The sequence below is a fragment of the Oncorhynchus tshawytscha genome, linkage group LG14 (genome assembly GCF_018296145.1).
Source record: "Oncorhynchus tshawytscha isolate Ot180627B linkage group LG14, Otsh_v2.0, whole genome shotgun sequence".
NCBI lineage: Eukaryota > Metazoa > Chordata > Actinopteri > Salmoniformes > Salmonidae > Oncorhynchus > Oncorhynchus tshawytscha.
This window is the reverse complement of record NC_056442.1, coordinates 34,585,880-34,613,854: the sequence shown is the minus strand read 5'-3', so window position 1 is coordinate 34,613,854 and position 27,975 is coordinate 34,585,880. Positions and strand designations below refer to the sequence as shown.

The 27,975-nt window shown below is 43.1% G+C and overlaps 1 protein-coding gene across 7 annotated transcripts; it reads right to left on the bottom strand.

The window, feature by feature from the left end:
* Nucleotides 1-168: 168 nt before the first annotated feature.
* kiaa0753 (KIAA0753 ortholog) lies at nt 169-26,927 on the bottom strand. 7 transcript variants are annotated; one of them, XM_024445180.2, is made up of 17 exons: nt 26,832-26,927; nt 22,901-23,188; nt 22,516-22,786; nt 22,109-22,281; nt 21,792-22,013; nt 21,180-21,372; nt 19,990-20,174; nt 19,723-19,862; nt 19,460-19,615; nt 18,827-18,916; nt 18,405-18,492; nt 17,844-17,948; nt 17,479-17,649; nt 17,174-17,255; nt 16,848-16,968; nt 4,165-4,395; nt 169-3,004 (listed from the first exon to the last, which is right to left on the bottom strand). In XM_024445180.2, the coding sequence occupies exons 2-17, from the start codon at nt 23,168-23,170 to the stop codon at nt 2,851-2,853; spliced, it is 2,652 nt and encodes an 883-aa protein (XP_024300948.1). In that variant the 5' UTR covers nt 23,171-23,188; nt 26,832-26,927; the 3' UTR covers nt 169-2,850. The 7 variants fall into 7 exon arrangements, with proteins under 7 accessions (XP_024300948.1, XP_024300942.1, XP_024300946.1 ...); XM_024445174.1 differs by lacking the exon at nt 26,832-26,927 and adding an exon at nt 25,635-26,036; XM_024445178.1 differs by lacking the exon at nt 26,832-26,927 and adding an exon at nt 25,635-26,036 and having other exon boundaries at nt 17,844-17,945.
* Between the last annotated feature and the right edge of the window lie 1,048 nt (nt 26,928-27,975).

The window sequence follows — 27,975 nt, the reverse complement described above, 5'->3', positions numbered from 1 at the left end:
GAAAAAAAACATTCAATTTAGGTAGAATAGGTTTATTCTTTAGAAACAATCTCATCCCAAGCCACTAAGGGCAGTGTGCCAAGTGTACAGCAGGCTCTGCTTTGAGACATGACACCCCCCCCAACTCATCTTTCCCCACTACCATGACAGAGGATACAGCATGGGTTGTTCATTAAAAAAAATTGGTTTATTCAAAAACAAATATAAATACACAGTTTAAATTCTTTATCAACCACATTAAGCATTTTGAAAACAAGCACACAATATTTTTCCAAAGTAAACAAACAAAAAGCAAACAGACAGAGAATCAGTAGGAAGGCAAAGGCTGGTGGGGGATGGATGTTTATCACATTATGCTTGATGGTTTCCATCAAGGATGAAAAGGCCTTTGGGTTTTTCACACTTAACAGTTTCCCATGTGTATCAAGAATGGTCCGCCACCCAAAGAACATCCAGCCAACATGGCACAACTGTGGGAAGCATTGGAGTCAGCATGGTCCAGCATCCCTGTGGAAAGCTTGACACCTTGAAGAGTCCATGCCCTGACGAAATGAGGCTGTTCTGAGGGCAAAAGGGAGTGAAACTCAAAGCACCAGATCTCAGCACTCAGAACCAATTGTCTTTCTACACTACTGGATTTGTCCCATGGGGCTGTTCCAGTGAAGGTCAGTGGGTTCTAGCAGAAAAGAAGCCAAGAGATGTGCAGATTGTCTATTAACAACAATGAACGTTGCACCTCAAGTCTGAAATAAATTAATTTAGCCTTTTAACCATCCACACAGACTTAGCTTTCAATACATCTTCAAATTCTAACCATGCCTTATGACAAAGCAAGGATAAGGGTTTCATATTTGATAGCTAGCTCTGACTGCCACTGCTTTAAGATTACCCACAGCCTTGTATTGAGGGGGAAACAAGGTTATTTCTCTCTCGTTGCTGATGCAGAGATTTTATAGGTCAGACTATATGATGACATCAGGGAGATCACAGCCCAGGGAGGGCACATACTGTGCTGATCAATTTCTCAACTGCAGCAGCTGCACTCCTCTCCCATATCCAGGCCCAGAGATTGGATCCAACTACTACAATCTCTTCAGTAGTTGTTCAGAGTAAGAAAATGTCACTGGTTCTATAAATAGGTAAATATGTCCATATGGATACTATAGAGAGAAAAATGATCTCACTTGGCTAAAGATTATATCCAATTTTCTAAGAATCGTGAAAAGTGCCAGCCATCAGCTGAACTGTCCCTGAGGGAAACCTAAAAAATTCTATCCAGCCTGAATGGACATCATTGCCTCAAAATGAGTCCCTGTGTGTTCCACATAATTCATATTATTGGCTAGTCAATATTCATGGTCACATGAATTCTGTCTTTGACAAGGATAATTATGCTGGCTAACATACTGTAGGGACAGGCAATTTTCACCATCAGAACAGTCCTGTATCTGGGTGGCTGTAGTTCAAATCGATAAAGCAAGATGCATTTCATTTTAAACATATCTTTTAATACTAACATCATTAAAGTTATCAAGTGAATCACCCGATACCTAATTTTGACAAAATAAAGCAAACTTTAAATATTGTACCAGAAAAAAGTCATTTGAAAATAAACTTTGGGCATCAGTATAAAACAGTCTGCCATGAATGCCATGAATAAAACATCAAAAATAAAATGCATCAAAGCACACAAAACCAATTTCATTATGTTCTGTGTTCTGTGTTCACAGATCAGAATAGATCATAAACAGCTCTTGTTGTTCTGTTTGTTAATTGTGTTGAAAATAGATTCCTGTGATGAGTCTGTGTTGGCTGTTTGGGGCGGGAGGTGATACATTCAAAACCTAGGTATCAACAAACAGCATTTAGCACAATGACAATGAAAAATAATTAGAAATGAGCCATCCTGACTTTCAACAAACAAACAATATATTATTCAATTTCAAGAATTCTGCAATTCAAAAACTCCTATTATAATGCTGAAATGGCTCCTAGAGTTTGTGTCAAGCTCTGGGAAGAAACAGAACTGTGAGAGTGAGACATGTGTACGTGCATAAGCCTGTATGTATTCAGACACCCACACAAAACACAGTTGGCGGAGAGAATTGTGTCTGATTCAGAGTGAGCTAATTCACTCAGTCACTCTTTGTACCCTGTCACAGTCAGCTCCTCTAGGGGCCAACTCAACATCTGGATGTGTCTCTCTCCTCCTTCACAGCTGCTTTCAAGTCTCTCTCCACAGCCTGAGAATATCCGCTCAGGCCGCTCCCTCATCCAACGTGCACTGATGATATATGCACTGTCATTGAATTAAACATTTGTCAATTGGCTAACAGAGTATTTGGTGCATGCCATGGGAAGTGAAGCACACAATTTCAATGAGTGCAATATGCTATCCGGATTTCCTATTAACCAATGAATCGCGCCCTTGGCTTGCTTACCCCCTATTGTTAATTCCCCCAAACAATTAATTTACTTCCATGTTTCAATGTGGAAACGGAAAGCGCGAGTAATCCTCTGGGAGAGGTTTATTTATGGAAAGAGGGGAGACATAATCTTCTAATCCCCTGTAATGTAGTAATATTCTCTCTTAATTTATCAAAACCAACTTTCCCAGTGGAATTCACCCATCCCTCTGGAAGAACGACAGAAAGGAACCTGCCAAATAGGAATAATCTGCATTGCTTTAGTTCCATTCTATTCTGAATGCTGTCACATCAATGCAGTCAGGATGTTTTCCTGACTGCGGAATTTGCACTTTTTTGACTATTCTGTTGGTCCTGAATTGAAATATCCATCTACGCAGTACACCTAACTAACTCGCCCAATGTCTGTGAATAGGAAGAGGATCTATTGGATGTCGAATGGTGGAACTGAAGCAGGAGGTGACGTGATTGGCTGAAGGAACTCGGAGGTGAAGACAGCCTCTGCGTACTCCTCACAGACGTCCTGGAACTCTGCTGCTACGTCAGCCAGGGCCTCGGACATAAGCTCCTCTGACAGACTGGGAGCAGAAGCAAAATTAGAGAAAGAAAAATGTCAGGAGTCCCTGAACCAAACAAAAAGATAAAGTTGTATATAAAGCTTGTGTGCTTACCAAAAAAAGTATTGCAAGGGTGCACATGCAAAAAATACAAGGTTGTTCTTGCTTAGTCTTTCAAATCAGACAGAGGGAGGGAGCACACATCAGGGACCTCACCACACACTGACTGGTATGGGCAGCTTATTACCAACATCTCACAGATAGACAGGTTACTCTGATGAGTGAGAATAGCAGGCTAATTGACATGGCATTTCCCCCCATATTTCCCTTGATACTGGAGTAATTGGACTGGTCCCTCTGAAACAACCTCACTCCCCCAACAAATGAAGAATAGTTCAGATGCATAGCTCAAGAGGACGGCATATGATTGTCATCTCTCTCTCCTGTCATCGCTCTCATCTCTCTCTCTAAAAGTAACGAGGCAACAATAATAGTTGTCCCTCGGCTGGCAGGGTTGATTTTCTTCGCTCACTTTTTTTGCAGCAATTCACACTCCCTCACACGTATATGGTGAGAGGAGAGGGGCATCTCCAAATGCCAGACCTGAGTATCTCTCCTTTGGTAACGTTAACAAAAATTGCCAGATTATTCAATTATATCTGCTTCTCTTTGAAATGTCTGAATATGATGAATTTCTGATCTATCACACTCTAATGCATTCAGTATACTCATTGAGACAAGTGGGATTCTCTGCATTGCACCAACTTAAGAATTCTTTTAAATATGCAAATGTGTGGGTGGGCTAGAATAACAACTGTGAACACCAGAGACCAGATCCTGTAGCGCAGTATGCTAAACCATGCAGACACACGCACCCCACAACTAGTCAAACACTGGGCCTAATGTTTGAATAAGGAAAGAGCACAATGTTTGTGGAAGAGTTGTGTAGCCAGGTGAATAATCCATCCTCCTACACACAGTGTCATTCATAACTGGCTGGCAAATAAGACAAATCTGTCGAGATGGCTTAGGGGACAACAAACCCAAGCAGCAAAATGTACATTTGAGAAGGTGAAACAGTGAAAAGTACTATAGTTGTGCCTGTACTGCTAGGCTGCATCCCAAATGAAACTAGTAAACCTGTACCCATAGGTCCCTGGTCAGAAATAGTGCCATTTCACCTGTCTGCAATGGCCCAGGGGTTGAAGCTGCCCACAGCCTCGTGGGCTACCAGGCGGAGGTAGGCCTCGTGGTCCTGTCTGTATTGCAGGATATTCCTCTGCATGCTGGCTGGCACAGAGAGTCGCGTCCCGTCTCCCCACCTCTCCCCTGGGGCTGGGAAGGTGCTGCTGCTGCCAGGTTGACCTGGGGAGACCTCCTCCCTGATGCTGCCCTCAAACAGGACACTGTGGCTGTAGAGAGATGGAGAGACAGACAGGGTGTTCAGACTGGAGAGAGAGAGACAGAGTATGCTCGGGTTGTGGAAAGACAGAAACAGACAGACAGGATGCTCAGGCTGAATACCAGACTGATGGAGCTTCACACCATCTTTTAATTACATTGTCCTCATGTCCATTCAGTCTGATTCAATTGGGTACATCTGTCAATGGAAGTGGAAAAGCAGCAGCCTGGAATAGAACTGCTATTCATTGAGGTAGGGGCCGGAGCCAATTGCCATATTGAGAGGCGCCCGAGTCAATTGGAGGAGGGAGGCCCTTGGTAACCGAATAACCTCTTCGTAGAGCCATGTCCTCACTCTGGTCCCGAAGAGGCACACACACAGAGAGGAGGTTGAGAGGGGTGTGATGCTACGTCCTAGAGTCTGTGTGCTCCACTCACATCCCTCACCCCCACACTTCCCTGAGGGGCTCAGGTGGGCAATGTCCAGGCCAGGGTTGTAATATTTTTTTCTGTGAGCAAATCAGTCTAGCTCTGGCAACAGCACTCTGGCTGATACTATATTTAGAGACAGATGCAGCAGTTCCACGAGCAAAATGTCTCTCTAATGTTCTCCCCACACACCAAGCCAGGTCCAGTCCAGTCCCTGGCCCTGTTTGCTCCTGCTGTTCCTGGTGTCTACACAACATGAGGCCAGGCTGTGGGCACACAGACACACAGGGAGAAGTGCCAGGGTGGGTAATTCACTGTTGGCCCTACCAATTTGCTTCATCCCTGGACTACACACAGGGCCCATTTATGCTCTTGGGTCATTTAAGGGCCACTGTGGCGATCATTTCCCTTTTCCCTGCTGAAAGGTTTCCTTTATGTCCACAAAAAATAGAATAACACATTTAGATTCAAATCAGTGTGAAGGCTCCCAAGCATTATGTGCAACTAAGAGTGTGGGAATGAGGTCACCAGCCTGGCAGCACAGCCAGGAAACACAGATTCAAGTGGCAGCACAATTTCACAAAAGAGAAGATTAATTCTGCATATTTATCGAGTGATTTTCACCTTGGTGGGTAAGACCATGTGAATGTTAACATTTCCAGTAAAATATACAAGCTGCACTACTCTTTCTCCTGGCTCTACAAGGATGCTTAGAAAGTTAGGAGACAATGAGGACACACTCACTGACATGTTGATCGTCAGTGGTGAATATTCTGCAGCCTGTTCACTGTTGTGAATGGGCAGCAGTTGCTGACAGAGAGAGAGGAAAGGGTAGCTGCAGTCTGATCATAGCCTGACAAACCCAGCCCTCTCACATCCACCTACTACAGAAAAGCCTAGTGGGAAAAAAACACAAACAACTCAAACTGATGAGCGGCCTGAGCCATAAATTCCCACAGCGAAGTGTGTGAAATTGTCTTCAAATATCTTACATTGTCTCATTCTTCTCCAACAACTCCAGAAGTCTATCGCCAAGGAAACAGAGAAAGTGGCAAAACACTAGCTCCATATGTGATATATCAAACAGGAAGCAGACTGAGCTGGGTTTGATTCTGAGACAGCGAGAGCGTACGAGAGAGAGTGAAATAACGAGAAAGAGAGAGAGACCCAAATCTGTTTTCAGAGATAGTGGGGGGTGATTCAGGGGAAGATGCTGGCTACAGCTCTACTGCTAGAGAAATGGTGCTTAGGTTCTGAGAGCAGAGGAAGAATTCAATGCATTAGGAAAATAGGTGGATAGAGAAAACAGTGCAGAGAAAAGGAGGTGAATCATTACAATGTGGTAGCAACTTTTATTTTCTTTCTGCCTACAACAATCATAGATGGTTCTACCCATCAGGGCCAATTGAAGAGACAAGGACAAGAGTTTCTCGGGAGCTAGAGGTTGATTAGATGGGCGGGTAACAGCCATCACCGCACCAAATCTACTGAGATGCTCCTCTCCGGGAACAAGTTTAGAAGAGTTGTTCTGAGAGAACAGTACAAGAGAGTGATAGTTTGAGAGAAAGGGGAACACACCAGGGACAAGAGAGCTACCGTCCAGTAGGTTTTCACTCCCATGCTAATCTAGCGCACCTGATTCTAATAATTAGCTGGTTGATCAGCTGAATCAAGCTAGTTACAACTGGGGTTGGAGGGAAAACATACAGGAGGGTAGCTCTCCAGGAACAGGGTCAGAAAGCCCTGGACAAAAGACTGGAGTCTTTAGATAGTATGGAGCAACAGCAGACCAGTCTTTAATCTGACCATAGATTTGTTTGTCTTGGTGATGGTGGTGGAGCTGTGGTCAGTCAGCGAGGGACACGTAGGGCAGCTCTCAGACTCTCTCCACTAGGTCTTCTCACCATGGAGACCTCTTTCTCTTAACTCCAATGATGCATGACCCCCCCACTCCCACTCCGCTACTCTCACCAGACGCATACTGAGGAGTAGATTCTCTACCCACCCATCTCCATCATAAATCACCCATCATAACCACCCATCATCTCCATCATCATCATCACCATTCATAATCATACATCATAAATCATCCATCATCTCCAGCATAAATCACCCATCATCTCCATCATTCCTATTTCGCAACAAAGCATCCTTCACTCATGCTGCCAAACATACCCTTGTAAAACTGACCATCCTACCAATCCTCAACTTTGGCGATGTCATTTACAAAATAGCCTCCAATACCCTACTCAACAAATTGGATGCAGTCTATCACAGTGCAATCCGTTTTGTCACCAAAGCCCCATATACGCTGTACGCTGCCCCATGTACGCTCTCGTTGGCTGGCCCTCGCTTCATACTCGTCGCCAAACCCACTGGCTCCATGTCATCTACAAGACCCTGCTAGGTAAAGTCCCCCCTTATCTCAGCTCGCTGGTCACCATAGCATCTCCCACCTGTAGCACACGCTCCAGCAGGTATATCTCTCTAGTCACCCCCAAAACCAATTCTTTCTTTGGCCGCCTCTCCTTCCAGTTCTCTGCTGCCAATGACTGGAACGAACTACAAAAATCTCTGAAACTGGAAACACTTATCTCCCTCACTAGTTTTAAGCACCAACTGTCAGAGCAGCTCACAGATTACTGCACCTGTACATAGCCCACCTATAATTTAGCCCAAACAACTACCTCTTTCCCAACTGTATTTAATTTTTATTTATTTATTTATTTTGCTCCTTTGCACCCCATTATTTTTATTTCTACTTTGCACATTCTTCCATTGCAAAACTACCATTCCAGTGTTTTACTTGCTATATTGTATTTACTTTGCCACCATGGCCTTTTTTGCCTTTACCTCCCTTCTCACCTCATTTGCTCACATTGTATATAGACTTGTTTATACTGTATTATTGACTGTATGTTTGTTTTACTCCATGTGTAACTCTCGAACTGCTTTGCTTTATCTTGGCCAGGTCGCAATTGTAAATGAGAACTTGTTCTCAACTTGCCTACCTGGTTAAATAAAGGTAAAATAAATAAAAGCATAAATCACCCATCATCTCCAGTATAATCACCCATCATCTCCAGTATAATCACCCATCATCTCCAGCATAATCACCCATCATCTCCAGCATAATCACCCATCTCCATCATAACCACCCATAATCATCTCCATCATCATCATCACTCATCATAATCACACATCATCTCCAGCATAATCGCCCATCATCTCCAGCATAAATCGCCCATCATCTCCAGCATAAATCACCCATCATCTCCAGCATAAATCACCCATCATCTCCAGCACAATCACCCATCATCTCCAACATAAATCACTCACCCCAATTCAACCCAGGTCACAGAGAGAGATAAGGATCTACAGCATCTTATGAAGTACAGATACAAGTTGGACGTTTACATACAGCTTAGCCAAAGTCAGTTTTCACAATTCCTGACATTTAATCCTAGTAGAAATTCCCTGTCTTAGGTCAGATAAAACAAGGTGGTGATCCTAAGAATGTGAAATGTCAGAATAATAGTAGAGAGAATGATTTCTTTCGGCTTTTATTTCTTTCATCACATTCCCAGTGGGTCAGAAGTTGACATACACTCGATTAGTATTTGGTAGCATTGCCTTTAAATGGTTTAACTTGGGTCAAACGTTTCAGGTAGCCATCCATAAGCTTCCCACAATAAGTTGGGTGAATTTTGGCCCATTCCTTCTGACAGAGCTGGTGAGTCACGTTTGTAGGCCTCCTTGCTCGCACACGCTTTTTCAGTTCTGCCCATACATTTTCTATGGGACTGAGGTCAGGGCTTTGTGATGGCCACTCCAATACCTTGACTTTGTTGTCCTTAAGCCATTTTGCCACAACTTTGGAAGTATGCTTGGGGTCATTGTCCATTTGGATGACCCATTTGCGACCAAGCTTTTAACTTCCTGATAGATGTCTTGAGATGTTGCTTCAAAATATCCACATCATTTTCCTTCCTCATGATACCATCTATTTTGTGAAGTGCACCAGTCCCTCCTGCAGCAAAGCACCCTCACAACATGATGCTGCCGCCCGCGTGCTTCATGGTTGTAATGGTGTTCTTCGGCCTGCAAGCCTCACCCTTTTCCTCCAAATATAACGATGGTCATTATGGCCAAACAGTTCTATTTTCGTTTCATCAGACCAGAGGACATTTCTCCAAATAGTACAATCTTTGTCCCCATGTGCAGTTGCAAACCGTAGTCTGGCTTTTTTATGGCGGTTATGGAGCAGTGGCTTCTTCCTTGCTGAGCAGTCTTTCAGGTTATGTCGATATAGGACTCATTTTTACTGTGGATATAGATACTTTTGTACCGGTTTCCTCCAGCATCTTCACAAGGTCCTTTGCTATTGTTCTGGGATTGATTTGCATTTTTCGCACCAAAGTACATTCATCTCTAGGAGACAGAAGTCGTCTCCTTCCTGAGTGGTATGACGGCTGTGTGGTGTTTACACTTGCATACTATTGTTTGTACAGATGAACGTGGTTCAGGCATTTGGAAATTGCTTCCAAGTATGAACCAGACTTGTGGAGGGCCACAATTTTTTCTGAGGTCTTGGCTGATTTCTTTTGATTTTCCTATGATGTCAAGCAAAGAGGCACTGAGTTTGAAGGTAGGCCTTGAAATACATTCACAGGTACACCTTCTCACCTTCTCACCTTCTTGACTCAAATTATGTCAATTAGCCTATCAGAAGCTTCTAAAGCCATTACATCGGTTTCTGGAATTTTCCAATCTGTTTAAAGGCACAATCAACTGTATGTAAACTTCTAACCCAGTGGAATTGTGATACAGTGAATTATAAGTGAAATAATCTGTAAACAATTGTTGGAAAAAAGTACTTGTGTCATGCACAAAGTAGATGTCCAAACAGACTCGCCAAAACTATAGTTTGTTAATAAGAAATTTGTGGAGTGGTTGAAAAACAAGTTTTAATGACTCCAACATAAGTGTATGTAAACTTCTGACTTCAACTGTACTCTAGTCTAATGTCTGTTGAAATATTAGAATTACAGGCAATGCATTTGGACTGAGTACTGAGTGTTTCTCAGGATGAAGTATCTCCATTAAAGCTCTAGACTGTAGCAGCTAATTCAATCTTTATGATGAACTATTAGTCTAGACTCAATAGCTAAGTGGTTCAATGGAGTGAAAGGGGGCTACATATTTGTAAATTAGCCATAGCTAATTATATTTTTTCCTCATCATCAATTATAACCACATTTTCTAAGGAGAGCTTTGGGCAAATGATACCTCAACAGAAGTGTACATTTGTCGGTAAGAAGACTTTATAAGAGGATGTTATAGCACATATATACATACACATGATGATTGGAAATGGTGGAAAGATATGAATTCAACATCTGCCACACAAAGACTGAATATTGGGGAGTGTAGGCTTTTTGTCTTAGGGGATCTCAATACAGCACAACAGGCTTTGTACCTACCCCAAATGAAAGTGACACTTGTCAATGACAAATAACAAAACACCTGAAGAAAAGGGAATGTGGAGCAGAGTTCCTATGAATTCCATAACAAATCAGATGACAGTTGTTTGAACATTGTGTTCTATAACAACATTGTGTTCTATAACAACATTGTGTTCTATAACAACATTGTGTTCTATAACAACATTGTGTTCTATTCTCAACATCCAGGAGAAAAAATAACCAATAACAGCCTTTGAGCTCTTCAATGACAAACAATAGAATCAAATCATTTAAGAGTGATAGGCATACTGAATGATGTGTGCACTGCTTTCTAAGCTATGAGATATGATTATGCATCCAATCCCTGTTGTGTGTGTTTGTGTTGTCTGCAGTGGAGGGGCCTGCTGACTCCCTGTACTGAGCAGTGTTTGGTTGTAATCACAGGCAGGCACACACACTCACATATTGAGCTCCCAACACTAAATCGGCAGCTGTGCCCACTCACCGCTTCCCAAACATACAGCAGTAATCACCAGTTTCATACATTCTAAACTACAACAACTGTCCACACACACACACACTAGCTACCACTATCCATTCCTTATAGAACGACTAGCCCCCTCTAGTGACAGTCTGACATACTAAAGGGGTTTGCTCCCCAGCGACTTAAACTTAGTATAAATCGTCCTGTGATGGACAGCCCTATAAAAAGTGTTTCATTAACATAATGATACCAATAACTCTCTCTCTCCCTTTAGATGTATCCTCAGTTGACCTATTTTCCACTAACACTCCATTATGCAGAAACCTGAAAAAGTTTGTACTTCATCACAACAAGTATGCATGAGTAGTAAATTGGGCATAGCTTAATTGAGCAATTTAGCTGTGTCCACAACCTACCTAGAGCTCTATTCACTGTATTGTACAACGGCCCAGAGCTCCACTCCACCTCTGTCTGATGTGGTCCCAAGGGGATCTATTTGATTTTAATGTATCTTTTTTTAAATCAAGGAAGTCCCATTGAGGTCAGAAGACCTCTTTTACAGGGGAGACCTGGCCAAATGAATGAACGACATAGAGAAGAATAAGGACAGCCACAGAAAAAGAACCAGAACTTAGATTAGGTATTACATCAACCAGTTTCATAACCATCATCTGGTCCATTATTTATTTTCATTAAATCAAGTCTACTGATTGTCTTTTGCCTGGCATCAAAGTGAGCATTATCATATGGTGGATAGGCTATATTTCAATCTCCACAATTTCAGTGGAGCAACTTCCCGGAGTTGGGAATGTAATAAGAATAATCAAATGAGAACAATACAACACTAGACATGGGAATCATCATTTTGAAGCTAGGAGCTACACGGTGGTAATAGATTTAGCCTGTGCTCCTGCTCATATCTTCTGATCTGAGGAGGGAGGGCTGGTTGAACAGTCAGAAAGCAATCTGAGAAATGCCATTCCCATATGAGCCATCCAACAGGCAATAGTGTGCTGTAATTACCAGAAGGGCTTCACTTACTGAATAATAATCACCTCCGGTCTGAATAGCACTTCTGATAAATCAAGAACAGATGTGATCTTGACAGGACTATGAGGGCTGGCAGAAGAACCTCCAGAGAAATATACATTTTAGCGCTGGCAGTGCAGTACTAGAGATATGCACTCAGCAACAATCTCTGCCTTCAGCAAGATGTGGCTGCACACTTGAGGATAAACATGTAGAAATATAATTATGTCTCTTCGATATGTGAAGATGTCCCAAGACAAACACTATCTCGCCAAGAGAAGAATCAGTGAGCCAGACACACTACACGGAACAGAAACCCCTCTAGAGTAATTCCATATGAAACCAGGACAAAAAAAGACCATGACTTTGGAGGTTTTACACAAAATGTTATCCTTAGAATGGACCTTTGGAGCAGGGTTTCCCAAACTCGGTCCTGGGATTTTGCCCTAGCACTACACAGCTGATTCGATTGAGAAATAATTAATCAAAGTTGGCATATTTATTACATTTTGGCCTTACCCAGACCTCCTTTAAGACTCCAATTTGTGTCATATGAAGCTTTACCGCTTGCTCTGTAGATTTGTGCTCTGTAGATTTGTGCTCTGTAGTATTTTTTTTAAATTTCAGTAATAAACTATGTTTACAATAATGTATGAGTACTGACAAATATAAACATGAATATTGAAAAAAATGTATCTTTCAATATATTGTTGAACACTCTACGGGAATCTCAAAGCTCTAGAGTGGAATCTCTGCTAGTTTTAAAGTTACGGCCCATTTTATACAGCGAAATTGGCACAGTAGGCAGGATGTGCAATGATCTCTGCACATCCTGCAAATCACCAGCAGAAAAATAAGCAATATTCATGTCAAAAAAGTGTATTGAAATGAAAATACTACTCATATTACAGAGCAAGCAGTAAAGCTTCATAAGACCATTTTTTTGCTTGTAGCACCTACAGACGAAACATTATAGAAGTGTCACCAACCTGTCGATTGCGATCGACTGATCGATCTCAAAGGCATTCCTAGTCGATCACCAAACATTTCTGTAGAAAATAGCCCTGCACACCGGGTAGGCAAAGTGTTTGAACCATTTCATTTGTCTGAAAATACAAACTCTGCATAACGGTGGACCGGGAGATCCAAGAATACAAGCAAAGAGCTGCTTTTTTTTGGAGCGAGTTCATGTGTACGTTTTTATTCAGCACTATTACAAAACACTCTTCTCCCTACTTTCACTTACGCTACAGCTGCAATGAAAGTGTATCAATATCCCTGAATTTTTATTATTGGCAGTTCGCCGGGTCTATTTTAATATCAAGGAATATTACATTTTCTATGGTCATAGGAAATACATTAATTTATGCATGAGTCAGATGCGGTGCGACTCGAGTTTCACCATAACACCATGCCCAAACCGGACGTGCCCAAGAGCCATCGTGCACAAATTGATTTTGTCCCACCCACACCAAATGGCGATCACGACACACAGGTTGAAATATCAAAACAAACTCTGAACCAATTATATTAATTTGGGGACAGGTCTAAAAGCATTAAACATTTATGGCAATTTATCTAGCTAGCTTGCAGTTGCTACCTAATTTGTCCTATTTATTATTTTACCTGAAATGCACAAGGTCCTCTACTCCGACAATTAATCCACACAAAACGGTCAACCAAATAATTTCTAGTCATTTCTCCTCCTTCCAGGCCTTTTCTTCTTTGGACTTTATATGGTGATTGGCATCTAACTTTCATAATAAGGTGTATTACCACAACCGACTGACCTCAGTTCATCTTTGGTGTCCCCTCTCTCTGGTCAGACTCACAGGAGGAAAGGAAGGAGAGGGCAGGGACCGTGAGAGGTGAACTCTCTGCTGCTCTCTCCCTCCCTCTACTGAGAAATCTTAGACTTTCCACTTCAATACGTTCAAGACAACTGGAAACTCTGGAAAAAACTAGATCTGACTGGGAAAAATATATTTGAACGGTCATCCAACTCGGAATTCCAAGTCGGAAACTAAGGCTTCTTTCTAGAGCTCAGACTTTCCGACCCAAAGATCACTGATGTCAGGATTTGACCTTGTAACCAATATGCTTTGATAATGTATAAGGCCTACTGCACAAACCTCATTCCTACAGAACAGTTTTCATTAGGTTAATGTTACATTTATTAAGTCACATATAAAAAATCTGAGCGGTAGATCTAGGCTTGGGTTTAGACTGTGACGAAAAAGTTGGTGACCACTGCATTACGGAGTCTTAAAGGAGGGTAAGGCTAAAATGTCATAAATATGCCAACTTCCATTAATTATTTCCCAATTACACTTTTAGATACAAATGTCAGATATACAGTATGTCAACAATCTTTCCTCCAAAGGACAATCCTATGGATTACATTTAGTGAAAATGTCCAAAATCATGTTTGTTCCCTCCCCCCCGATTTTCTATTGAATCACTCTCTAGTGGCACCTTTATCTCTGCCAACCCTTTGAAGCTAGCACTCAGAACACAGGCCTACAGGGAAACATACTGGGAAGAAAGGACGTGGAAAACACTCCCTGTATGTTGGCACATAAAGATCAATCCTTTTCAGTCCTGAGTGTTTGGTTGACAAATTTTCTCTACGTATTCAAGGATAATAGAAAGAGTGGAGGGAAGAACTCCAGAATATGCTCTGTCATTCTGTCGGTTTGTGGGGGACGAGACAATATCCATGTGCCATTTAGAATCAATGCCTATTGCTTTACAAATGAGACAGAATACGCTGAAAACTTACCCGGCATTCTCAGACACACAACACACAATCATTGTGTTGTGCTTTCACACGAGTGCACTCGTCGATACAAACAAATACCTGGCTTCATTTTCGATCAGACACTTCCACATTATCTCCATCATACAGCTATTGGGGGAAAAGCAAGGGAAGTACAAGGGAGAGAATTTTCATGACGCACTCTGCTAGTCTTTTTATAGGATTCCTGTCAGAGAGCAGTGTGTCAGAGGCAATGCGGAAGACACTGGCCACTTTCCTTTTTTTAAACACACAAACTAAATTACCTGCCACTCAGGCAGAGTCCCATTGGACTATGTAATTCACTGGGCCATGAGAGAAGAAGACGACACAGAGGCAGACTGCCCTGGATGAGTCTAATACTATCTTCATAGAGGCAGGATGATACAGGTAGCTGTTATCTACAACACAAGGTTCAAAGTAAAGTTAATCTGGCCAATCACTACCTCCAATACAGGATCAAGAAAGCCAAGCTCAGCGAGTTCTGCAAGCATTGTTTTACCCATAAACCATATCAATTACTAGACAAAGTCATAACCTGCGCTATGCATGGAGTTTGGGTTTTACCACATCTTCCTCCTAACTCACAAAACAGACAGCAAGAGTTATAGTTTTCTGGCGGTTTGCCCATAACCTAGTTGCCAGTCTCTGTTCAGTTATTACATTCCACTCCTTGTACTCCGTGTCATTTGCCAAAGACACAAGGAGTGGGATGTTAGAGACTGGTGCCCAGACTAGTTTTCCCGCTCTTCAGAGACAGCAACAGAAGGTTACAGATGGGTGGCTAAAAGCAGACAGACTGAGTGAGAGATGAGTCACAGAAGAGTTGGTCTGAGCCTGTCCAGAAGGTCCAGTTGGGGCAGAATCAGTGAACTACTCGGCCTTTAATCTGCTAATGGTGCTGCTGCTTGAATCTGTTCCACTGCATCATGCTGGCATGTCTGCTCCGCTCCACTCTCAACAACTTACTTCCCCTGTCAGCCGTTGGCTCCCATCTCTCACACTCTCCAATCTTTCTTCTTCCTTCACTTTCCTAGTTCATTTAAGCAACGGCAGCTACAGCTAAAGCTCTGGCAGGGGAGGGAGGCAGAGGCACACTCCCTCTTTGTGTTGCCAGAGGGAGAGGGGGTTTGGAAGGAGTTAGGCTTGGTCTCATTGTAGCCAGGAGACATTAGGGGTGGAGATGAACAGCCAGAATTGAGGCACAACAAAGCAGTGCCTTCTGGGAAAGGAATAAACAACATTCCACCTCCATCAGTTATGTTGTGGACGCCAACTGGAAAATAAAGCAATTGACCATTTTTGGGACAGTGGTTTTGTTGGGCACTTTCTCAATGTCTTAATTTAATGGGATCAATGTTCTGCATCAGTTTTGTCTGGTTATATTGTCCCATGCCATCATTGACACCTTAATTAGTTCCTGTCTGAGCAGGTTAAGTGATGCCATACACCATTCTTCTCTGTAATGAAGTGACATTTAGAGGAGACTCCAGAGGTCCCATCTCCCAGTATAGCATCGCATAAACCTTAACTACAATCTGCAACATCAACAAATGGTCAGGGTACGGCATTCCAATATTCAAACAGTAAATGTAGAATTAAGCAATAAGGAACTTCTTATGCACGACACAAGTCGGAGTGCCTGGACACAGCCATTAGCCGTGGTATATTGGCCATATAACACAAACCGCAGAGGTGTCTTATTGCTATTATAAACTGGTTACCAATGTAATTAGAGCATTAAAAATAAAATGTTTTGTCAATGTTGTCTTTTTTTCTACTTTGTTATTGACTTGTTAATTGTTTACTCCATGTGTAACTCTGTGTTGTTGTCTGTTCACACTGCTATGCTTTATCTTGGCCAGGTCGCAGTTGTAAATGAGAACTTGTTCTCAACTAGCCTACCTGGTTAAATAAAGGTGAAATAAAAAAATAACATTTTTTTTTTTTTTTTAAATAGGTTGATATTCAACAGCTGTCAGCCAATCAGCATTCAGGGCTTGAACCACCCAGTTTATAAAAGGAAACCCTCTGTCCACACATCAACCCATTAAACTCAGACAGGGCTTTCTCTAAGATGGTGGCTGCAGTACTGCATGGTGATTACTACAAAACAAACATATTAACATACAGATACTATAATAATACACAATATTCTATTGAATACTGTGCATAGGACTATTCACAGAGAAGAGCACTTTGGCAACACCAGAAATGACCTGGGAAAGGGAGAAAACAGAAGAGCACATGTCAACTCACCCGGTCTCCACAGGGCTCTCCAGGACAATGTCAGCTGTGGTGGTGTGTCTCAGTGCTGGCCTGGTGATCCTAACGGGCTGAGGAGAGACTGGCCTGGAGATTGGAACAGACCTCTGGGACCCTGAGAAAGAGATTGGGGAGAGGGGGATAAGAGAAAGAGGAGTGGAAAAGGAGTGAGAATGAGGGATAGCCTTGCTAGCATTACTGGCTAAAACAGCAGTAACACAATACCTTCACCTGCAGGGTACCAGAGGAACAACAATTCAAACCCCCATGCAAAAGTGTGTGGTGGCTGTGTGGAGGAGTTACTTGGTCTGTTTACTCACCAGTAGTGTCCCTTCTGTTCCAGTAGTAAGGGTCTGAGTATGTGAGGGTAGCAAAACGCCTCCTCACAGCTTCCTGGTCTTTCTGCTCAGACACATAGACAACAGAAGTACATTATTTTAATTAATTATTCAGCCAAACAATAATACAAAGTCTTTTCAGGAATCCAGACAGGACTGGACAGTGAATTCACTGTCTCCACGGCACAGCTTGACCAAGGCTGTCAAACATCACATAAACTGACCAGTGGTGCCCTTTCAAACTCCCTGTGTGGTGGCCTTTCCATAGGGCTGTGCTCAGGGCTCACCTCCATCTCCTCCATGCGTAGCAGCATGCTCTCCAGGGTGGGGGCTTGGAGCTGGAGCTGGGCCAAACCCTCTGTCCGCCTGTCTGTCTCCACCGCCCAGGCGGCCCGCGCTGCATCGGCCAGCAGCTCCTCTAGCAGGGCCTCACTCAGCACCTCAGCGCTCTCCGCAGCCTGGAGAGGGATGTAGATAGCACAGAGCTCAGCACATGGGAAAGGGTTTTATGGAATCACTTCAGGACTGTTTCCCCAAATGGCACCCTATTCCCTATATAGTGCACTACTATTGACCAGAGCCCTACGGGCATTTGGGACTCAAATACTTAGAAAACATAAATCAAAACGGTAATATAGGTCAGTATCATTACGATATGACAGGGTTCCTCTCTGTCTGCAGCCTGTTCAGACAGTTGATGCCTCAGTGACGATGTGGCCTTTCTGTCCCGGGTCTGAGAGGCAGCAGCTCCCATCTGCTGGGGTACACAGGTGGGGCAAGCTCAGTACCACACCACTACTGACCTTCTCCTACCTAACACCAACCTCTCCTACTCTAACTCAGTCTTGTCACTCAGCACATACACAAGGCTGCAGCAGTACACCCTAGGCCTGTAAATTCCCTATTCATTTCACTGTGGTGGCACAAATCTGGTGGTAAAGAGCTGTATGGATTTTTCAATTACAAATGAGATGTATTGATTTTCCCACTCCTCTGAGGGCAGTGGATTCCATGGGGGGGGGGCTCCCTGGTCCAGGCTTTTCTTATGTAACAACAATGTGGGTATTGAGTGGCAGAAAAATTACACACTCAGTTATTTATTCCCTGCCTGCTGAAAAGCAAGAAGAAAACTAAAAGGATTGTCTAAAGTCTCTTTTTTTGTGTGGATACAACCCTTTATTTTTTGAGAGGAGAGTTGAAATGTTTGTTTTACCAGGGCTTGGTTCAACAGAGGCTGAAGTCTCCCTCGGGCCTCCTGCTCAGCTCTCTCAGCCCACTGGGTTGGAGAGCCCACCTCAGACCTGACACACACACACACACACGCACACACACACACACACACACACACGCACAAGCCTGGTGTGACAATATATAGGCTTTGAATCCTGTCTTTTTACTCAGTTATTCCGCTCTGGCTTGGTAATATTGTGTTTGTCCATTGATTTCCAGACTCATACTTGTCACAAACCTGGAGGGCTTCAGTTTTAATAGTTTCACACTGAGGAACAAGTACCTTGACACAACTACAAAATATTTTGACCTTCCACTTTTAGCTTGACAGGGTAGACTAACAGTATATTTGTTCCCAGGCTATGACAGGGAGTGTGTACAGGACGTAGTACTACACTAGTGTACCGGAGTCTCTGGATGCGTTCTGCTTCATCTTTACTCAGCTGATTTAGGTCCCTCAGTCTCTGCATGGTCATCCTGTCCAGCCAGGCCTGCCTGTACATTCACATAAAACACACAGTACAACACAGACAGAACCAGTCCTAATGTTAGCTACCGAAAGCAGGCTGCAGGCGTTGGATTAATTATAGACCTCAATTGCACTAATTAAGATTTGATTAGTGCAGAGGGTTGCTGTGCACTTGAATTTAGTGCAGGAAGACAGGTACTGCTATCCATCACGGTGCTTAAAAAAAAAAAAATGCCCCCAATCGAAGAAGCAAGCATGTAGATTGAATTTATTGGAGAAATTAACTTTGAATTGGAATCAGAGTATTGCTTGCAGCTTTCAGAAAGTGGGGTCTGAGATCAGGGTTTTAAATGACTTAATTACTCAAAATGAGCAGATCCATTAATTTAACTGTTCCCTGGGCAGTTTCCTTTGGTTCATTAATTTTGCTATATTATACATCAACTAAAACCTCAAACAAGTGAGACTAATAAGGAACAAGGTTGTTTGCCATGTCCAATGGTTTATGTTTTCTGTGTTAAAGGAAAAGCATTACGCAAATACAATTTATTACTGTCATTATCACTGACCTGATGGCTTCGTTGTGGGCTTGTCTCTGTCTATCAGAGGTCAGACCCTGGTCCTGCTCTGCTGTCACCACACCAACTAGTTGCTGCTCTGAGGGTCCTGAGGAGGGCTTCAGGGGGGAGAAGAGACATCGAGGCTCTGGCCTCTTCTGAGGGGAGCTGGTCACATAACACAAGTGGAAGTGGATTAGAAAAAAACGACAATTAAAAGAGACTAAGTGAAGGAGAGAGAATACACAGCGAGAGTAAGTTACAAAAGAGTTCACCGCTGTTGTTGTTGTTTAGGAGAGTGAGGTGACGTGGGTATCCAGGGCACAGAGGCCTCCTTCTGTGGCTGCTGACACACTCTCAGCCTGGAAGCCACTGTGGGCTGCTGGAAACCTGCATCCCTCACATGGGCTCCCTGCTTTTGGCCAAAGATCATGTTTAAGAGACACAATTGTAGTGAAAATAGTTCAGGCTAGACCGTTATATAATGAACATTTTAAAATAAATTTAATTGCCGCAAAAATGTTCGTATTAAACTCACTGACCTTTGTCCTGTCGGGGTGCAGTGGTCCTCCTTGACTGTTGGGGACCTGCCCCCCTCCTTCCCTGAATTCTCTGAGATGGACCAAACTCTCCAGGCCAGCGCTGAGCATCTGGCTGCGATGCAGGTGTGGAGGAGGCTCTGTGGCTCCGGGGGGCTGCTGATGCCGAGGGACCGTTCTCCTATCTGCTAACATCACAACATTGGCTCATAATCAGTTTTGATTGAAATGTTGTTTTGAAACACTTCAACAGTGAGGCTATGTGCTCAATAGATAAGTGTTACAGTGCTTGACATGACTAATCAAACACTAGTAAAGCCTATATGGCCCGTAGGAATAACATCTGCCTACTCCTTTGACAGACTACCCAATTACCTGGCCAACAAGCACACAAACAGACACCTGCCTGCTGCTTGTTTGGCAGTGTGGAGAAGGTAGGGAGCTTGCTCATTGACAGTGGGACCTGTTATTAGTTGCCAAGGAGACCTGTGCATACGACACAGTTCAAACCCTCTCGTGATGTGTGGTGGCTGCACTCACTCTCCCACAGAGAGACTGTATACAGTAGGACCTAGCTACCCACACAATGAACTGCCTGCAGGAGACCCATGGCCAGAGAACCGGACCCAGCCCCTCTTTGTGTCACTCAGCCAGCCCCTCATTAATCTCCACCCTGGTGCCCTGATTTGGGCTTGGTGGGAGGCCCAAACACATGCAGCACTTAAGCCTTCAGGTGATTCCTGGGCCATGGGAGCCGTAAAGATCTGCTCCCTCGTTCACAATGAGATAACAGGGTAAACAAAGACATGAGACGTTCAAATTAAAAATGCAGTTTCAGGAAATGTTCCGCCCACGCAATAATTGTCCTATTTTTGAATCAGATATTTTATCAACTGCTGTGTCAGTGTGTGGGTGGTTTCAACCGAAAGAGGGGGATGCTGATTTGTCTGACGCATTTGCTGTGTTAGTTGTTCCCAGTTTTATGATGTATGAAATTACTTTACATGACTTATTGATGTTATGAGGATATGGAATAATAAGCAAGTAATTTAAAAAAGACAAGCTAATTAGGCTATCTTTATTAAAATGCTAATAAAATAGCTTCAGCAGCACAGCTGACTGAGATAACGAGTGTCTCTGAATGCTGAGTCACTCAGCCAGAATTAGAATGAGAACACCTGCTCGTTGCTCACCAGGGAAGGACTTCTTGGGACCTGCTGCTCTACGAGGTCCTCTGAGACCCCTGGTGGCAGGGCCCCTGGGTGGACGGGGAGGAGACGTGCTGCGATGTGGAGACCTGCGGTGGCGTGCAGGGGAAGAGCTGCGTACTCGGGCCTGCCTCCTCTGTCCGTGACTCTCCTGTTTGCTTAGAGCAGTATCCAGGGTCTGAGAAACACACAGAGAGACAGGAAAATCAAATATATTCTGTTAACATTAAAATTCAAGAAGCCAAATAAAATCTAAATTAAATGTAGTGTATAATACATCAGCTCTACCTATGGTTGTGTAGCTCTCCAGCACATTTATTTCCAATGTCTTTAGATTGAATAGCTTCGTTTTTTAAAATAGAGCATTGCTTGTATAACTTAATATTGATTTACAAAGTTTGATTGCTTATCAAAAATTAGCAATAGATTTGGGACATTTTCTGGTGTCCGTCTTCTGTGTCATAAGGTGAGTGTGACCTGTAGGTGATGGATTTAATCTATTGATGCATCACAAATGGCTTTCTATTTGCTATATAGTGCATTACATAGGACCAGAGAACTTTGACCCCTGCCCCTGGTCAAAAGCCTATGACTGACCTCTAGTTTCAGCAGGATGTCTAGGGCAGTCTCTGGGACGGCTGATCCCTGGCCCACCTCCACCTTGGCCGAGCACAGAGACAGCTGGCGGATCAGCTGGCCCAGCTCTTTATAATAGGAGGGCATCCCGCCCTCAGACGTGTCAGACAGCTGATTAGTGAACACCTGCATGGCCCTGACCGCCCCTCTGTGGGCAGCAGCCAACCTGTCCATCGCTCTGGACTGAGAAAACGAAGACAGAGGGAGATGGGTGTTAGTCTTTGTCATTGTCCTCATCATGAACCTCATCACAGCTTGGGGTATTAAGTGAGACTTACTTTGTTTGTGTGCTGAATCTTCTGGGAGCGTAATTTGTCTAAATCCTCTTGGATCTCTTTCACCTGTTGTTGTAGCACATAGATGATGCGTGCAGAGCGGGCTGCCTGTTCCTGTCTGCGGACCACCACCCTGCGCTGCTCATCAGGCTCCAAGGGCTCTACAACCATTCGCCCTGCAATGCACAGCACAATACACATGGGCCTCTAAATTGCATGCAGTGTCCCATACAATAAATAACATTCAAATAAGTTCATAACAGCATATTAAATAGATTGGCATATTAGCACCTGTATGGCAACAAGTTGCCACTCCAGGTGTGTTACCCATAGAAATAGAATCACTAGAACCTCAGACCATGGCCATTTGACTGGTAAACTCATGGGTGACATTATTTATGTGGAGTTACCTCTGTTAGCCAGCTGATCTATTCTCTGGATGAAGTTGGCCAGCTCTCTCTGCAGCCTGCGGACCTCCTGGCTGAGGGCTGTGTGGGGCTCCTTGCTGGCTGTTTGCCTTGGGCCTGGGTCTTTGGTTGGGGGGGACCGGCCATGATCAGGCCCAGGGGGTATGGAGACGTACTTCTGGGGGGTGTAAACAAGCACCTTGGCTCCAGACTGAATCACATCTTCTTTGGGGCCGGCGGTCTTGGACCTCCCCTTAGGAACAACCCCCTTCTGCTTGAAATTGAAAAATTATAAAGGCTGATCATCGATGAATCGTTCTTGGAGAAGAATAAGATGGATATAAACAGTACAAGTGAAAGGGGAGTATACTGATGAGCTCTTATTTACCTGCTCCACATTGTCCTTGATGGGAGTGGTCTCCTCTGGCTGTGGTCTGATGGGGGAGCTGTTCAATGACTCCTGTCGTCTCTTCCTCAGATCTCTCTTGGCCAGCCTGACTGCAGCCAGCAGACGCTCCTCAGACAGAGCAGAGAAACACAGAGAGCTGCAGGTGCTATCCAGGTCATCCCGCTTCTCTACCCAGGGCATCAGCTTCTCAATCACAATGGGTGCAGGTGGGCCAACTTGGGTAGCACGGTTATAGGCGTTGGCAGGCATGGCTGCATTGAAAAGTAACTGAAAGAGACCAATAGTGGCACTGGCATCATTCCTGTTGTTGCAATGACATAATGACCAACTTAGATAGCTAAGTTGATGTTACATCCGGCTGTCCAATTTATGATCTGGCCACATCAACTGGCATTCATAATGTTATATTTCAATATCCATCATGATGGCATGCTAGTATCATAAGATAGAGAGAGAGCAGAGAGTACAGTAGTACTTTATTAATCCCAACTTGGGAAATTGTTTTATCACTTCAGCATCATATCAATAAATTGACAAAGACAGGACCCGTATCAGTGACAAACACATGATAAAACACATTATAAACCGAGGGGGTTCAAGCCCTGAATGTTGATTGGCTGACAGCCATGGTATATCAGACCGCAAACCACGGGTATGACAAAACATGTATTTTTACTGCTCTAACTACGTTGATAGTTAGAGCGGGGGGAGGGGGGGTAAATGGCCAATATAGCACGGCTAAGGGTTGTACCTATATATACCACACCTCCTCTAGCCTTATTCCTTAAATAAGACAATGCACGTTAATAGCCATAAAAGACACGTAAGAAATGATGCTGTTTATCAGGAGATTAGACAACAACTAAACATTAAAAAGGCATAACAAATTAGTCATTTATAATGGCTGTGTGTAAAAATGACCTTTTGGGCAGGATGAACCTACTACTACTGCTAAACTCATCAAAAAAAGAAACATCCCTTTTTCAGGACCCTGTCCTTCAAAGATTTGAAAAATCCAAATAACTTCACAGATCTTCATTGTAAAGGTTTTAAACACCGTTTCCCATGCTTGTTCAGTGAACCATAAACAATTAATGAACATGTACCTGTGGAACGGTCGTTAAGACACTAACAGCTTACAGATGGTAGGCAATTAAGGTCACTAAAACTTAGGACACTAAAGAAGCCTTTCTACTGACTCTGAAAAACATCAAAAGAAAGATGCCCAGGATCTGCGTGAATGTGCTTTAGGCATGCTGCAAGGAGGTATGAGGACTGCAGATGTGGCTAGTGCTCATACTGTCCGCAATAGGCTGAGAGAGGCTGGACTGAGGGCTTGTAGGCCTGTTCTAAGGCAGGTCCTCACCAGACATCACCTGCAACAACGTTGTCTATGGGCACAAACCCACCATCGCTGGACCAGACAGGACTGGCAAGAAGTGCTCTTCACTGACGAGTCAAGATTTTGTCCCACTAGGGGTGATGGTCGGATTCGCGTTTATCGTTGAAGGAATGAGCATTACACCGAGGCCCGTACTCTGGAGTGGTATCGATTTGGAGGTGGTGGGTCAGTCATGGTCTGGGGTGGTGTGTCACAGCATCATCGGGCCGAGCTTGTTGTCATTGCAGGCAATCTCAATGCTGTGCGTTACAGGGAAGACATCCTCCTCCCTCATGTGGTACCCTTCCTGCAGGCTCATCCTGACATGACCCTCCAGCATGACAATGCCACCAGTCATAATGCTCATTCTGTGAGTAATTTCCTGCAAGACAGGAATGTCAGTGTTCTGCTGTTGGATTGGAGGGTGAGGGCTAGGGTCATTCCCCCCAGAAATGTCTGGGAATTTGCTGGTGCCTTGGTGGAAGAGGGTTGTAACATCTCACAACAAGAACTGGAAAATCTGGTGCAGTCCATGAGGAGGAGATGCACTGCAGTACTTAATGCAGCTGGTGGCCACACCAGACTGTTACTTTTGATTTCAACCCCCACCTTTGTTCAGGGACACATTATTCATTTTCAGTGGAACTTGTTCAGTTTATGTCTCAGTTGTTGAATCTTGTTATGTTGATACAAATATTTACACATGTTAAGTTTGCTGAAAATAAACACAGTTGACAGTGAGACAACATTTCTTTTTTTGCTGAGTTTATGTTGCATTAGAGCGCTGTGGAGTGGGTGTGTAGCATTGTCCATGATCATGTGTGTTTTAGCTTGCAGCCTTTTTATGAACATGTCCTGCATTGACTCGACTGCATCTGATTGTATCACTTGGTTTCTTCATGATTTTGTCCAGTTTGTTTGTTATCCTTAAGCTAAGTTTCCCTTCCAGCACATTTTTTTTATTTCACCTTTGTTTAACCAGGTAGGCTAGTTCTCATTTACAACTGCGACCTGGCCAAGATAAAGCAAAGCAGTGCGACAAAAACAACAACACAGATTTGTACCTTGTCAGCTCGGGGATTCGAATTTATAACCTTTCGGTTACTAGTCCAACGCTCTAACCACTAGGCTACCCTGCCGCCCCAGGAAAGGTAACCAGGAAAGGTGACTGGACCGTCCATTGTGGGGCTAACGTTACCGTGTTTGTGCATACCTGGTCGGATAGTACCTCCTGTTCAGTTTTACGAATCGTGGTTTATTGGTCAGATAGTTCACAATCCATTTGACCATATGTGGGTTTACATGAATGTCCTTTAGCTAACGTTGTCTTACCTGATTCTGAGAAAGTCGAGAGCTACGATTTGTACCTAATGTGACCCAGCTTTTCGATTGTCCTAAGGTCATCGGAGACTCCTTCAGAAAGTTTGCAGCCATAGCTGTTCCTAAATCCGCTAGCTAGCTAGCTACCGGTATATCTACATCAGCTGTAACCCTGGCTAGCTGCCTAGATAGCTAGCTAAAATTAGGCTAACGCTTAGCTTTGATCCATTTTGCCAACCTTACTCTAACGTTTCAGTACGTATCTAGCCATGCAACATTATGCTTCGATTATTATCATGTAAATAAATTGAAAATATGTGGCTCGGGGACTATTTGTACGGGATACACTTCGACAGCTAGCTAGCAATCTAATCTCAGTTTTTTTTTTAAAACGCCGCCATGACAACCAATAATAAGCACTGTCTTCCGTAAAAACAGGAAGCGAGTATTTCTAACCTACGGATAGCAGAAATGATCAAACATAACCAAATGTAGGACACTTAAAATACTAATTTGACCGTACAATTTGACTAACATTTGATCAATATTATTCGATTTTAATTGTTCTATCTATTTGTGTCCATAAGATTGTTTGTTTCGATTAAACAATCATCAAACACATTACACGAATAAGATGAAGTTGTCCAATCACTTTTATTTTTCATAGACAAGAGGAAGCCTTGTCATGCGTGTTCTGTACTCGTAGCAAAGATTATGAATATACTGACAAGATTTACTTGTCTCTCTGCCCTAACAATGGGATTCGTTGTCCACAAAGCGGCACAGTGTGCTGTTTAGATCCCACCTATCCTTTCTTTGGATTGGTGGATATCTTATTATTTTAATACTTCTTTTGAATATTCGATGAGGGTTGTTGACGTTAATCGTCTGTATTCAATGGAGAGCTGCTATGCTACTAGCCTCATATCATGAATATGCATAGCTATAGAGACAACTCCGATATAAATTGTTTAAAAAATATAAAAAAGTTGCGTGGGTGTCACGTGTCCTACTTATATAAGTGCACTCGTAACAACCTAAGAATTACGAAACTTATATTAAATCAACTAAACATCACGTAGCAAATAAGCCATTAACCAAATTCGACACTCTCATTGACATCCATACAAAAACTCCTCACTTGGTGGGCAAAAATGCCACCTGATGGACGGAGGCAGATTTCCCTCCGAGTTGAGCCTCTCTCTTTACCTCTTACACTCTGCTTGTAGAATTTTAGAAGCGATCATAGGGCGAAGAGTCCATGTCGTATTTGTTATTGCATGAAATGCTTCATACCTGCTTGCCTAGCCTACGATAATTGATAATACTGCTTCTTATTCTATATCATCATGTCTCATTACGAAGAAGTAAAGGTCCATGGTTATGATGAATTTTGCAAAGCAGTGTCTGAGAGGAAAGGAAATGACATATTTGCATATTTCTCTGGTGATAAAGAGCTCAAGGGTTGAGCTGGTGTCCAGATTGTGTGAAAGGTAACAGAAGTATTGTTTTATGGCTATACATTGGTGTACCAAACAAGTATAGCAGTTGGCTTTCTTTCCCAGCTGTCTGTCATAGTGTGTCAGTCTCTGCTACACTGTGGTTGGCAATTCATGGTAGCCAAGCCAACTAATCTCTGTAAAGTGTTTACAGGGGGTGCTTGTTTTGTGCAATATTTTCTGTTTTTATTATATATTGTACTGTACTATTGTGTAATTTATGGTGTGCATACATCAAAGCCACACACATTTGCCATCTTTCTTCTCCTCCTTCCCCTCCAGCTGAGCCAGTTGTTAGAGGAGTGATGTCCCACCTTCCTGAGGGCTCAGTCTTCTTCTACTGTCAGGTTGGAGAGAGGCCATAGTATGTAGGCTACTCAACTTTTTCTTCATATTCACTGGTGATGATAGCAGAATGATAGTGTTGTGCAATCCACAGGCAATAGAAAATAAGTATTCTTCTTACCCTCTGATCGTAGATTGCTTTGTATGTTTCTATTTTTAGTTTGGTCAGGGTGTGATGTTTTGTTCTATGTTTGTATTTCTATGTGTTTGGTATGGTTCCCAATCAGAGGCAGCTGTCAATCGTTGTCTCTGATTGAGAACCATACTTAGGCAGCCTGGTTTCAACCCTTGAGTTGTGGGTAGTTATTTTGTGTGTATCAGCTGACAGAACTGTTTTGTGCTCGTTATTTTTTTTAGTGTTCTGTTTTGATTAAATTTACAACATGAACACTTACCACGCTGCGCTTTGGTCTACTCCTTCTTCCACTAACGTAAACCGTTACACCCTCAAATGCAGCTAGAAGTTTTGAAAAGCTTAAATACATTGTACAAGTTGTAACATCATGAAT

What these genes read in the sequence shown, in the direction of transcription:
- kiaa0753 (XM_024445174.1), bottom strand. Translation starts at nt 25,736, where the DNA reads ATGGCTGCAAACTTTCTGAAGGAGTCTCCGATGACCTTAGGACAATCG. An exon ending in AGATTCAGCACACAAACAAA is followed by an intron (nt 22,014 to 22,108) that starts GTAAGTCTCACT and finishes TCGTTTTCTCAG; the next exon opens with TCCAGAGCGATGGACAGGTT. An exon ending in GAGAGCCCTGTGGAGACCGG is followed by an intron (nt 4,396 to 16,847) that starts GTGAGTTGACAT and finishes ATCTCTCTACAG; the next exon opens with CCACAGTGTCCTGTTTGAGG.